The sequence below is a fragment of the Talpa occidentalis genome, unplaced genomic scaffold (genome assembly GCF_014898055.3).
Source record: "Talpa occidentalis isolate TD23 unplaced genomic scaffold, MPIMG_talOcc4v2.1 talOcc4.4, whole genome shotgun sequence".
Taxonomy (NCBI): domain Eukaryota; kingdom Metazoa; phylum Chordata; class Mammalia; order Eulipotyphla; family Talpidae; genus Talpa; species Talpa occidentalis.
In genome coordinates, this window is record NW_023604295.1 from 146,823,465 (window position 1) to 146,836,963 (window position 13,499).

At 57.3% G+C, this 13,499-nt stretch overlaps 1 protein-coding gene across 1 annotated transcript in view; it reads right to left on the minus strand.

The window, feature by feature from the left end:
- Window positions 1–13,266, minus strand: part of AGPAT5 (1-acylglycerol-3-phosphate O-acyltransferase 5) — a 36,840-nt gene extending 23,574 nt beyond the window's left edge. The window contains exons 1-2 of the mRNA XM_037526699.2: window positions 13,045–13,266; window positions 2,229–2,298 (exon numbers count right to left, since the gene is read on the minus strand). Of these exons, the coding sequence (XP_037382596.1) occupies window positions 2,229–2,298; window positions 13,045–13,263 (289 nt within the window). The 5' untranslated portion in view covers window positions 13,264–13,266. The remainder of the gene's footprint in view (window positions 1–2,228; window positions 2,299–13,044) is intronic.
- Between the last annotated feature and the right edge of the window lie 233 nt (window positions 13,267–13,499).

Below are 13,499 nucleotides of genomic sequence, written 5' to 3' on the forward strand. Positions count from 1 at the left end.
GAGGGCACAGAGGAGGGAGAGAGGACAGCAAGAGGACAAACGGTCGAGGGCTCTGAAGACCCGAGGGACTCCCAAAGTAAAGGGCGGTAAGCCAGCCTGTCTGGACAGAATAAACTCGACAGTGAATGTTAGGGGGACTTTCCTGGTATCTACAGAGACTGAGGATGGGACACTTACAACTACAGTCCTAAGACCACAGCTGTATCAGGATCGTGGAAATGAGAACAGAGAGTGGAAATGCTAAAAACAAAACAAAACAAAACAAAACAAAACAAAAAAACCCAACCATGTAGGAGAGACAAGCAGAGAAATGAAAGGTGTATCAAAGGGGACGATTTCCCACAGGGTCTCAGGAAATCTCTGGCCAACACACTCAAGAGAACTTCCCAGCAAGGCTTAGCCATTTAACCTGTAAAACTTGCCCTTCTGGAAAAATGTTATCAATTATTATAAATTGCTCTTTTTAATTACTTTGATCATTCACACGTTAACCCTTCACGTCCAAAGAGTCTTCCCAAGAGGACTGACCGCGTCGGGCCAGCGAGCTGCAGCCGCAGGACTGAGCGCGCTTCTGCACACACCCACTGCTCTGGGGAAAGCGCTGGACCTCTGACAGCCTGCAGCTCAAAACTAGGTTCAAGCCACCACCTGTAACAGTCACGTCCCGAAATGACAGGTCTTTAAAAGCATCCCCAAAGCAGGCTCCTCATGCCCAAGCGGCTGCCAGGCATCAAGCCTGGGGTCAGGGCCATGATGGGAGGAGCTCCTGGCGCCATGGGGGCTGACCAGGGCTCCGCACCCTTCCGACCGAACACAGCAGAGTAACAAGGTCCACTCCCTCCAACTGCTGCCCCTGCAGCCCCCCAAACGCAGACAAGGCCAGCCGGGGCAGCCCAAGGCGCCGCGGGCCCCTACTCTCCGGGCCGCCGTGCCCCTCGCGCATGCTCCCAGCACTGTGTCTGTGCTGGGGCCAGGCTGTGAGCAGGACCCACTGCCACTTAGGAAACGGGAAGTTGGCAGGAGCTCGAGCAAGGTATCTGAGGATCCCGTTAAGGAGAAACTGCCCCATGAAATTAACCAGGGGCTCCAGGGACGAGCCACCCCTGGCCTACATGGATGCCGGAACCCCAGGGAAATGCCCCTCGGTGGAGAGGCCAGGAGCAGCAGGGCAGGAGGCCCGACACGGCCGGCACAGCAGGAGGCGTGAGGCTGGCTCAGGTTTGCTGCCTGCACGTCCTTCAGTTCTCCCAGGGCACAGGCGGCCATCACTAATAGGCTGCACCGAGAAAAATGCATTTCAGCTGTTTACTTTTGTTACCTCATCTGTGGTCCAGTGAGCGAGAAAAGCAACAGAAGCGAGAAAAGCGGCGGGCAGGAGGGAGGCGGGGCTTCCTCTGAAGGTGTGCCGCTGACCAGGCTGGGCTAGACGTTGAACTTCTAGTGGCCGTATTTTTTTAAAATAATCTTTAAAGTAATAAGGGATTTACAGAGTATGCATCAGGAGTTACAGGTGTCATAAAAACATGAAGTAGGATTTGTTCTGGGACCGAATTATCTGGAGAACAAAACTTGACTTTCAAGTCCACTCCCTGGGCACCATGCAAGGTTCCAGAAGGTGCCCCACCAGGCAGACTTGGTGACAAGGCCATGGGCTTTTATGTCCTAATTTTGCAATTTTTGGTGAACCTATCATTATTTCAAAATAGAAGATTTTTTGCAAGCACCTTAACCTCATTTCGAGCATATCACAGAGGCCAGAGCTCTCCTGTGACCGCTGTGCGGGGAGGATACAGGCTAAGTTCCCCTGTCTCATCTGCTGAAAGGAGGCGCAGATGCTGGAAACGGACCTGGAATGGACACAGGCGCACGAGGGCCCGCGTCCTGCGGCCTCCCACCCAAAGCTGTAGGGTGCACAAGCACCGGGGCCACAGGGCCGCGATTCCGCGTCCAGAGGCAGAACACACACGAGGAAGGAAGCAGGGGTGTGTGTGGGGGGGGGTAAGCAAACAGCTCACTTACACCTGACACAGGGAGAAGGCAGGTCCAAGAAATTGAAAGCCTCACAGCCCCGACTCCAAAAAGCCAAAGGGTTACTGATACAAGATCTCATTGAGAATTCACGTTTTAATAAGAGAATTTCTTCTAAAAACATGCAATAAGAACACTTCTTTGAATGCCCAATTACTTTCCATAGAAAAACCTAAGTTCCATATAAGTGAAATACAAACCTGTGCTTTGATGATTTGATAAATATATTACATTTTCTTTATTTTTTGGCAAATCTCCATATAGCAATATCTAAAAGATAAAACAAAAAAGAAACATTAGTTTGACATTTTAAAGCATACCACACTAATACAGAAAACAGGATGTCAAAAATGGGGCAAACATGATGTCACGACTATGTCCTTCCATAATTAACAAAAATCAGATTTCTCCAGGGCCCAGAGGCCACGTGAATTAGTGAAGCACGGGCCATATCAATGGACAGAAAATGAAGAACAGTCACTATCCGCAAGAGAAGGGCAGGCCCGCCCGCTGCGTGCTGGCCCCCGGCGCGTCCTCCCAGACGCCCCTCACCACCGCCTGTGCAGGGGGACAGCCAGGACAGCCTGCGCCACGGGCACCCGGGAGAAGCCTCCAGGGCAGGGGGCTGGGGCTCCCCTGCTTGGGGGGTGACTTCAGCGGCTGAGGTCAGGGAAGCTGCTGGGGGAGGGACCAGCAAGGAAGGGACGCGCGTCGAGCGGGCGGGGATGGGTGAGGGACGCTGCGTCCCGCGTGGCACAGACAGGGAGTTTTCTGGATGCCAAGCCAGAGAAGGAGACTTTGTTCTGAGCCCAGCCATGTAGCCTCGTGCCCGCTGTAAAAGTCAGCATGAGGAGAAGGGAGTCGCCAGAGGGGCGCGGGGTGGGCCTACGCTCAGCTGCCACGTCCTGTTCCTTAAAACGGGTGGAGAGGCCACAGGTGGCCATTTTCGGAGCCTCTCTATAGTTCTGTCTTAAGCAGCCACAATAAATTATTTACAGAAATTGAAAGTGTCTCTTTAAAGGCTTCAGAGGCAATCACTGCTAATGGCGTTTTTCACTCTGGGTCTCCTAGGTTCTGTAGCCATTATGGGAGTAGCAGGGTTATGAGTTAATGAAAGTCCCCAGGAGCATGACCCTCAGCATTAATAGCTTAACAACAGAAGAAAGACAAAGCCATTAACTCCAAAATCTCTAGACAGTGGAACTAGATGACAGAAAGTTTTGGATCGTTTCTACCATCTTTTACTCTTCTTTGGAACAGTAACGTGTCTAAATAATTTTCCAATAATGTTTAATCAAGTTTAAGCTGCTTCTCCCCTAACACACAGGCGCACACACACAGGCACCCCGCAGTTCTGATACCTGCAAGGTTAAAGTGGAGTCTGGCCTGGGAACACGCCCCACCCCCTTAGCAAGGAGCTCCCACAGCTTGGAGACCACGGGTGGGATGCCCTGGCTTTAAGGTGCCACAGATGCCCCTCCCCCTCCCAAATTCAGGGCCGAGCCTCCCGGGTAGGGTCTCTTCACAGTTAAAGGCTGTGGCTCCACTGATTCACCCCGAGTCCACTCTGTGAAGCACCTGGGGAGCCATCGAGATGCGTGGTGGGTGGGCACGTCATGTGTGCGGGTGCCACGAGGACACACCGCGCACCCTCGTCACAAATAAAAAAACTTAAAAATGAATAAAATGGGTATTTTCTTAGGATCATAACATCAATCCTAGAAAATGATGGAGGACAAGCATAAAACACCACAAACCTGGCTCACAGCGGGCTGGGGCTGGCGTGGGGAGAAGGGATTGACACAGCCACTGCCCCAGCTGCTACCAAAGTCTAGATCCCAGGCACGAGACCCACGCAGGTGTCGGAGGCTGCAGAGCATCAGGGGTGCAGAAGGGAGGTGGGATATGGAGACCGAGGCTGCTGTAGGGTCCCCAGCCCCTCTCTAACTCTACAGTTAACCAAACCCAACAACAAGCAGGCCACGCCGCGAGGGAAAGCGCCCCTCCCGAGGCAGGAAGGCAGGACCACGGCCATCTCGGCCCGTCTGTGCCGCGCCCTCCCTCCGCAGGGGCGGCTTCCAACGCTGTCCGCCCGCGACCACGCAGGCCTCTCTCAGCAAACCTGTCCTTCGGGGCAGCTCTCTCCGCCCCTCTGTGTCCATGCAGGTGTCCCTTACTCTCTCCCTTTTATAACAAGCCTGCTGTGTTGTGGAGAAACTCGCCTGGGACACTCGCCGGTGCTGCTGAAAAGGAAGGTCTGGGGAACTCTTCCCAGAGTGACCCCAAGGACCCCGCTCTCCAAACCCAACATCTCCACAACCAGCGTTAAAAACACTGCACTTCAAGTTTTCTTTGGTAAAACGGAAGGCATTGCTTTTAAAATAAAATCAGCACGGTGAGGTGCAAAGGAAGCCATGAAATTAACGTCCCCTGAAGTCACGACAAGCCCGGAGAACCCCGCCGTGGGATTTCGCCCCGGGGTGGCTGAGGAAGGTGCAGGCCCAGGTGGGCACCTCCCTGCTGGGGCTGGTCTGCCCGTGACCCACGCTGACCTTAAATGCCGCCATTTCCTCCTCTGCGAGGAGCACAAACGTGGCCCAAAATGCGCTGTCCAAAAACCCACGCCCGCGGCCCGGGAAGACACGCTCCGCCCGCTCCCAACATCCTCGCCTCACTCCCGACGTGCCGGCCCATCACGCTCTGAGAGGAAAAAAGACCTCGTGATGAAATCCCCCGGGCAGGGCAGGCGGGGAAACGTAATCACTGCTGACCCCTCGGAAAGGAACAAAAACCTGTTTCGCAGCCACAGAAGGGAAAGTAAAGCAGCCCAGGAAGACGGCCCGACCCAGGGGCCCAGCACCCACCGCCAGGCCGCCTCCACCGCCCAGCCGCCTCTCGCTCAGGGTTCTCGGCGGTGACGGTCAAGGGTTCGGGGCTCAGCAGAACTAAGAAGTTAAACAACAGCGGCCGTTCATATTTACAGCTTTGAAAGTTCTGAAAACAAAAGGCGACACCAAGAACTGCCAAGCTCGGGGACGGCAGGAGTCGGGGTGAAGCACTCAGACTGACAGTGCCCGCAGAGGAGGGGGCCCGGCCGCGGCAGCGCCCGACCGATGCGGTTCTTACGCCCGTAACCTACTTCCAAGGCTCCAAGAAAAAACATTCATTCTAACTTAAAATTATCAACTTTCTTCCCCTCACTTAAGTAAAAGGGTTGTTTTCAAATGTACTAAGAGAGGAAGAAAACGCTTTAGGGGGGCAGTCCCCAAGCCCCTGCAGGGCAGTCCGTGGCACCGTGCTAGCAAGCGCACGAGGAGCGAGAGCGCTGCCCTAAACTTCAAAATAAAACCCGCGCCTTGCACACCGACGCCTGGACGCCCACCGCCGGGACGGTCTCGCCAGCAGCAGAAGCCTCTTCACGAAACCTTCCCACCTTCCACCCTCAGCCAGGCCCGGTCACTGGCTCTGCCCAGCGCCCCATAACCCCTTCAGAGAAATAAACAGCTCTCTCCATTCTGTGCTAACTCAAGAGTGGACAAGAACAACGCCTGTTGAATAATGGTCTTCACTGCAACCGACACACGACCCGCTAATCTGCTTCAGTCTCCTGGACACCCTGACGTCCAGGAGGTGCGGCTGAGAGGCAGCCCCCTCGGCCTCGGGAGCCGGCCCTGCTTTCTGCCGGTCCCACCAGAGGCAAACCACAGGGAGACCCGCGCGTCCTGCAGGAGCTGCAGCAAAGCAGACTCTGAAGTCATCCCTCACTTACGGCGGATTCAACTCACAAGGCGCAGGACGCAGAGCGAGACTTCCCTTTGGGAGAGCGCACCCCCGTCTATCGTGATCACATGTGACTTCTTCCAGCATGGGAAGGAAACACAGCTTTTAAAGGTCCACCGAAGACACTGCTGAGGGGAGCAGCGGGCGAGGCAGGAAAGGTCTGCTGCTTCATGTGGGAATCTCCCTGGCCGGCCGGGATGGAACCCGCATCGCAGAGGCTGGGGACAGCTCCACAGCGTGACGCTCAACCCGCTCGACTTCGGTCCGTCGGCCTGTTCTGCTCCCCACTCTCTCTGGTGAATCCTCTCACCCTCCCGCACCTCTGACCTATACCCCAGTTCTTGTATAAATAAATAAATCTTAAAAAAAATTTTTTAACTAAATAAAAGAAAATAAAGGTCCATTGTTCCTGAACACGATTCTGCGGACGGAGATGCGCACTATCGTGCAAAGGCAGCACAGAACAGCACCCACAGGGAGATGCCTCTGCCTAAACACATAAACTTCCCTTTGCAGGAGTGACACTAGCTCCCCTCTAACGTTCCAGGAAGGCTTCAGGCGGCAGCGGCAGCGTGAGTCGGCGTGGCAGACCCTCCCACACAACCCTGCCCTGCCACTCGCTCCCCAGCCACCTGCCCCATGTCCGTCCGCCCTGTGGCCCAGCCCCGCCCTGTTTAAAAGGACAATAAATGCCACGCTGAGTCTAATCGCTTATTTTGATTTTCACATATTTACTGTGAGCCCCAGCGCATGCAGTAATAGTTAGATCGACAAGTGTGTCTGCCTTCTCTGCTGCTCATCGGCTTTTGTCACTTGAATCTGCAGGCCCTAGTGACAGAACCCAAGAAGGCAGAGGAAAAGTTTTGCCTCATCTACGTTGCCACGTTATGATCACTGAGAACACGGGCTGAGCTTCAATTCAATATGGATTAGGATTAGGATTAGGATTTGAACCCTAACCCATCATCCTGCTAACTCCGTGAACTTGAGCAAAAGCCCGCAGCCTCTCCACACCTACTTGTCACATGGACATGCGTGTGACAGCTGTGACTGCCCCTCACAGGGTGATGGCGAAATAAATGAGACTAAACTATACGCCTGGGAGATACTGACCACCCCAGAACACGTTCACTGTTGCTATTAACAGCATCCAATGAAGAGAATTTTTTATTCAAAACGCCACTGAATGACGAGCAGATCGCAGAGAGAGTGGTCTCGTCGACATCCTTTAAAAGGGTCCCTGATGACACAGAAATGCAGCTACAGCTCGTTTTCAGCACAGCGGCACATGGGAGTTACACGCGAGGACGCCCGTTGTTTGAAATGAATTTTTAAATGTACGTTCATGCCCGCGGGACGCCATCAGCGGCACGACCCTGTCGCACGTGCGACACGCGGGCCGACTCGATGTGCCCCTGAGGCGAGACCAGACTCTGCGCAGACACGGCCACAGGCAGAGCCCGGGCGGAGCCTTCCGGGCCCCAGAGTCTCCACACCGTTCTTCCCGGCCGGGCGCGTCCTCACCCCGGTGGGGGCCGAGGCAGGCGGCTTCACCTCGGCCCAGCCCGTCTTCGAGAGGAGAGGCCGGCGAGAGCGCCCCCGGGACACCGAGCCCGAGGCTGACTTCCGCGAGGCGCTGTCTGAGGGGACCGGGAACCACACGGCGGTTTCTCAGGCCAGGACTCAAGACTCTCCGCTGCAACAAAACTGTTCTCTGCAAAACCCGAGCGCAGCCGGGGCAGGGGCGAAGGCGTCCACGGAAGACACTGATAACACGTTTCCGTGTCGCGGTAACCGCAAGCAACGCGACCCGGGAGGGAAAAATGAAAAACGGGCGTCAAAGCGGGCAGAGCGCCCGAGCGCCCCGGGGCGGCGGCGACCACAGCGGCCTCCAGCCGCAGACCCTGGGCTCCCCGGGCCGGCCCGGCCCAGAGGGAGCGGCCTCCACCCCCCAGGCTGCCCGCACAGGCCTCGGGCCGCGGGTGCAGCGGGTCAGGCGGCCACCGGGGCTCAGCGCTCAGTCCCGCTCCGAGCGTCATGGTCGCCGCGCGCCCCCCACGCGCTGTGTGCCTGACTGGCAGCTCCCGGTGCCACAGTGCCCAGGGCCGCCACGGCGCGACAGCGCCCTCTCCTCGCACGGCACCCCCGCCGGCAGGGGCAGAGCAGGGCCGTCCTCCCCAGACCCGCAGCCTCTCAGAGCCCCGCGCGGCGCTGCTCGTGGGGCTGTCCCCTGCTCATTCCTACAGAGCAGCAGAGAAGGGTGAACCTTAGGTAAATTTCCTGTCCAAAACCTGCAGAAAGCAGACCTTTTTACTCATTCTTACTGACCAATAAGCAGAGCTTCTCCCCGCTGCTGGCTGTTCCGAGTTCCCTTCCAAAGCTCCCTGACCTAGTCCTCAGCCTGGCGAGCGAGCGGAGGTTCCTCCTGGGTGTGGAAGCTGAGAATGTGGCTGGACTCCCCTGACCTGTGGGCCCTGTAAGATCCAGCCTTCCCAGTAAGGCCGCTAAGGAACCCCTATTTCTGCCAGTCCCAGGAGGAAAATGCAGAGCATGGCTGTGGGCACTGCCCGCTGGTAAAGGGCGGCTCCAAGTCAAGCCGCACTCCCTCTCCCGCACCCGCCTTGGGGAGGGGCCAACCGCGCACGAGGATGGGCTCCGGGCACACACACATGCTGCAGTGACCAGGGGGGGCGGGGGATGGAGGCAGAGAAGGGCAGCCGGGCAGTAGCCGAAGAAGGCTGGGGTGACTGGGCCACGCAGGGCTCTCCACTCGCACTCAGGGATCCACCAAGCACCTCTTTTCCCTAAACACCCCGTCATCCCAGCTCGGACGGGAAAGACTCACCTATGCTGGCTCTTGGGTAAGCGAGCAAGGTCACCTCCTCGGCGCCAGCCAGGAGTGCAAACACTCCCATCTCGGAACCTGCTCTCCGGGTGGGCGGGCAGGCGTGTCTGCTCATGCTTTGCCTCCTGAGACTACCTTGGGGCGCCTGGCACAGTATCTTGATAAAATGGGCCCTGAAGGCAGCCGCCTCCCCCCAGCCCTGGCTTCCCACTGCAAACCTGAGCTTCTCTGGCGCGGGAGAGGGCGGGGAGGTGCTCCCCCGGCGGAAGGGGCTCTCTGCCCCACAAAGCTGGGCACGCGCCAGCACCTGCTCTCCTTTCCCAGCTGGCCTTGCCCTTCCTGCCATGGCCTCCACAGAGCCCTCTCCCAACAGCCCGGGCCCGCTCGCTCCCTCCACCCCCTTCCTCCCCCTGCCATGACCACCACCTCCCTGGGCTACACCACCTTCCCCAATGCAAATGCCACTTGCTCAGGGAGGCCTCCCCACCCCCACGAGGCCAACACTCTTCCTGCACAGCCCATTTTCAGGACCTTGTGACTGTCTGGGTCTCACTGGAAAGGGTCTCCAGGAGGGCAGGGACCTTGTCTGGGCTGACTCCACGTACCCACCGGCCCAGCTCAGGCCCTGAGGCAGGGGCAGAAGTGCCTTCCTATGGGGGAGCCTCCTGAGAAGCCACTAGTCTGGGACTGTCTATGAAAAGCAGCCTCTGTGGAACCCCCATAGTACTATGACAATGGTAAAAGGAAAATAAGCCTCTAACGCCATTTAAGAGTCAACACTCAGCTCATTCAGCTCCAGCGAATAAGGCAGACTTACAAGAGGGCGAGTGCATGGCGCCTGGGGGGCGAGCGCACTGCACTGCTCTCCGCAGAACTCCCGTGCCCCTGCAAAGCCTGGCCAAGAAGGTAGCTGAATGGAGGGGGTCCCCCCACAATGCACACCCTACCTACAGGCGTCTGGAAGAAACCTAGAGCTACACACCAACTGCTGCACACAAGACAAAGAAGCAAGCGGGAGCGTGCGGGGGAGCTTTAACTTTCTCTAAATATTTGGGTGGCCTCTGAATGTTTCATTGCCTCTGTGATCTAAAATTAAAAAAATAAGACATAAAAAACACAGAGGTGCAACTTAAAATAACTGGTTTGATCCCAGACTAGATCAAAGGCCAGATCGCTACTTATAAAAAGTGTAAAAACAAGAGTCTAGCTAGAGTTCTCTAACAGCAGCTTGACATTAGTCTTGTGGTCTTAAGACACTAAGTTAGAGGAGTTTGTTACGGCGGCCACAAGAAAGTACCGTGAGTGCTTGACTCAGTACCCCCCAAAGTAGTAAAGAGATGGTGTGATCTCAGTGGCTCTCAAATGAAGATAAAGCTCGCCCTGCCCAGACCAGAGCTGCGAGAATGGAGTCTTGTTGGATAGGGACATGGCTGTTCTGCTGAAGCTGGCAGCGGCAGAGGCCCACCCAAGTCTGTCCAGCTGGTCTTCCCAGCTCCACTGCAGGAAGCCGAGGTCTTCAAGTCTTGGGGCAGATGATCAACAAGCAGAGAAAAGCAGAATAAAGGAGACACAAGCAATAGCTTGTCTTCGCAGGGCCGTGGTAGTGAGGACTCTAGGCCTCGGTTTAGCAGACAAGGGTGGACTCCCCTGGGTGTGCAGGGTCCTTCCCTGACTGGAAATACTGTTTCTTTCTCCCCTTAGGTAGCCATGACAGCAAGCTGCAGGTGGCAGCTGAAACTCCCCGGGCGTGTAGCAGGGTTTTGTGATGAGGCAGTACCCCAGAAAGAACAACCAGTCAGTCACAAACCTCTCTGGCTAGGAAGGCCTTGACTGGGTCTGCGGAACTTTCAACAATGCTTCAATTAAAAGTCTGACCAGTTAGAGAGGTTGAGCACCGTACCTGAACACTTTACACAGGGGTCTAAAATTACTTAAATTCTGTTTCTTGCTTCCAGTGTTTTTTTGAACTATTTTACCCTTGAAGTAGATGGGCTGAAAAGTTAAACCGATTATCATCAAATTTCACACTGTTGTCATAATGTATCAGGTCAGCATTGGGGGGAGAAGGAATTAGCAGGCAGAGTCATTAGAGCAAAATACACTTTACACTAAATTTTTAAAGTGTATTCCAAGGTTACAAACTGATCTAAGCAGAAACAAAATGGTAAACAGAGGAGTGCCTGGGTCTTGAGGAGGCCTGCGGCACATCACTGGCTGGTCTGCAAAGACTGAACATCAGTTTTTATATGAAGATAAAAACAGAAATTTTAAAACAGATTTCTGGCATTTGGAAAAAAATTACACTAACAGCTTCCACAACAACACGCTAACAACGGCGGCTCATGCTCTATCGTGACCACTGCAGTCAGTGCTTCTGCAACGCAACGCTCGGCATCCAGGACGGCAGCGGCAGAGGTTAGCACACCCGCGCCTTCGCTCCCTTGGCAGGAGTCTGAAGTGCTCCTCGGCGCGCTCCCCACATTCACTTTCTCGCCCCAGAAGTTTTATTAAACCCCAGTTCCGTGACCTACATGTGGCCCCACGGAGTCTGAGCACCAGCTCGCAAGCTCCGGAGCAGGGAAGGCCGCTGCATCCGCAGCCTGCACAGTGCGTTCTTAGTTGAGCTGCCTCTAATTTATCAGGTTTTCCGTTCTCTCGCTCGTAAAATATCCCAAGATGGTAAGACTCGGGAATTAAAAGAACATACGAAGCTGGTTATTATTCAGGGTGTGGACTGGCTTTGGAAAGAAGACAACTACTCAAAGGCTCTCTTGGAGGAGTATGTGGGGGTAACCTGGTAAATAAGGATCTAAAGAGCCAGGAAGTTACTGTGGAAGTAACTTGGCATAAAGAACCAGGATTCCTTCACCTCCTTTAGCACGCCAGAACAGTGGAGGCCAACATGCTTGACTAGCAAGTACGTAAGGACACAGGACAATGACAAGGGTCCTAGCGACAGAAAAGCAAAGGGAGACGTGAGACCGAAGAGGAAGAGGCGATGGGTCAGTGGAGGTCAAGGCTGGCCAGGGGAGCAGGGAGTCGCAGAGCAGGCAGGGACAAGGGCAGGCGAGCAACACCTTGATTTCAGAGAGGGGTGTCCAGGGCTGGGAGAGAACCCAGCCCTGTGGTCTTAAGGCACTCAGTTGGAGGGGTTTGTTATGGCGGCCACAAGAAAGTACCGTGAGTGCTTGACTCAGTACCCCCCAAAGTAGTAAAGAGATGATGTGATCTCAGTGGCTCTCAAATTAAGATACATAAACTTTAAAAGCCTTTATTGTTTATTCTTAAAGAATAAAGGGTGAGGAAGGCACCTGGCTGCTTGTCAGTACTAACGCAACTCTGGAAAAACTTCAAAGGACAAACAGGTTTTAATCAGAAATTTTAGCACCGCAACTGAAATATTTTCCGTCTCCAAGATGCACCTGAGCAGGAAGGCACAGTCCCTGGAGCCCGACGGGGCCCCCGACCACACCTGAGGAAGCAGGTTTGCCCGCCAAAGCCCCGAGGAGGAGCTCACTTCTCCTCAGTGTAAAAACTCTGTGAACAAAAACTACTTATGTACAGGCTGCAGGAAACACCCTGAAGCAGACCCAGTGTCTGAAGCTAACCGACAAGTAACAGAGAAAAAGAAAAGCAGAAACAAGAAACTCCTGAGTCTACATTTTTATGAAATGTTCACACCCCCCCTCTGCTGCTCGGAAGGCAGTCGGCCGGGGCTGCTGGCCGCGGCCCCCCCGGGGCTGGCACCAAGGCAGGTCGGGCTGAGACCGCCTGCCGGAAGGCCCGGCTCCGGGAGCTCACGGAAGGGCATGAAGCCTTCGGTGTGAGCTCCAGTCTAGCTCTGCGCAGGCCCCTGCCTCGGGCCTCTCCGGGCAGCTCCGGCGCCATCCCGCACGCGCTGCCGGCCGCGCTCCGCAGGGGGACAGGGACCAAGGCGGCCGCGCTCCAGCCCGCCCCGCGCCGCCGCCGCCCCCAGTCCCCCGGGACGCGGCCCGCAGGAGTCACAGCCCGCCCCCCCCCCCCGCCCCGTCCCCCGCGACCCCCCTCGGCCCCACCCGCAGGTGCCAGACGCGCCCTCCGGAGGCCCACCCCTCCCCGCGGCGGCCGAGGCCCGAGGTTGGCTGGGCGGGGACCCCGCGGGCCCCCACGTCGGCTTCCCGGGGCCTGGGCCCGCCGGGACGGCCCGGGCGGCACGTGCTCGGGGTGCGGGCGCGGGGGGCGCGGGGGGCGCGGGGGGCGCGGTGCAGGGGGTGGGGCGCGAGGGGTGCGGGTGCAGGGGGTGCGGTGCGGGGGGTGGGGGCGCGGAGGGCGCAGGGGGTGGGGCGCGAGGGGTGCGGGTGCAGGGGGTGGGGCGCGGGGGGGCGCGGGGGGCGCGGGGCCGCGGGGCTCACCTGCACCCCGGTGTAGTGCTCGAAGAAGAAGAGCACGACGCTCTGGTAGACGCAGTAGAGCCGGTCGTCCACCGCCTGGTAGAGGCGCGCGGGCAGCAGCGCCGACAGCAGCCGCCAGGCGCCCCAGGCCAGCACGTAGGTGGGCGCGGAGCCCAGCAGCACGGCGGCGGGCAGCACGCAGCGCATGGCGTACAGGTGGAGCACCAGGGACAGCAGCATCTCCGCGGCCGCGGCCCGGCCCGCCGCCCCGCGCGCCCCTCCCCGCCGCCGGCCAATCGCCGCGCCCGCCCGGCCGCCGCCCGCACTCGCCCGGCCTCCGCCCCCAGCGCATGGGCCGCGCCGCCGCCGGGGGGGCGCGGGCGGGCGAGTGCGGGGCCGGCGCCCTCGCGGCCGCGGGAAGGGAAGGCCCGGGACGCCGCCGCCGCTCGGCCGCTCAGGAGCGCCGCGGCCCCATG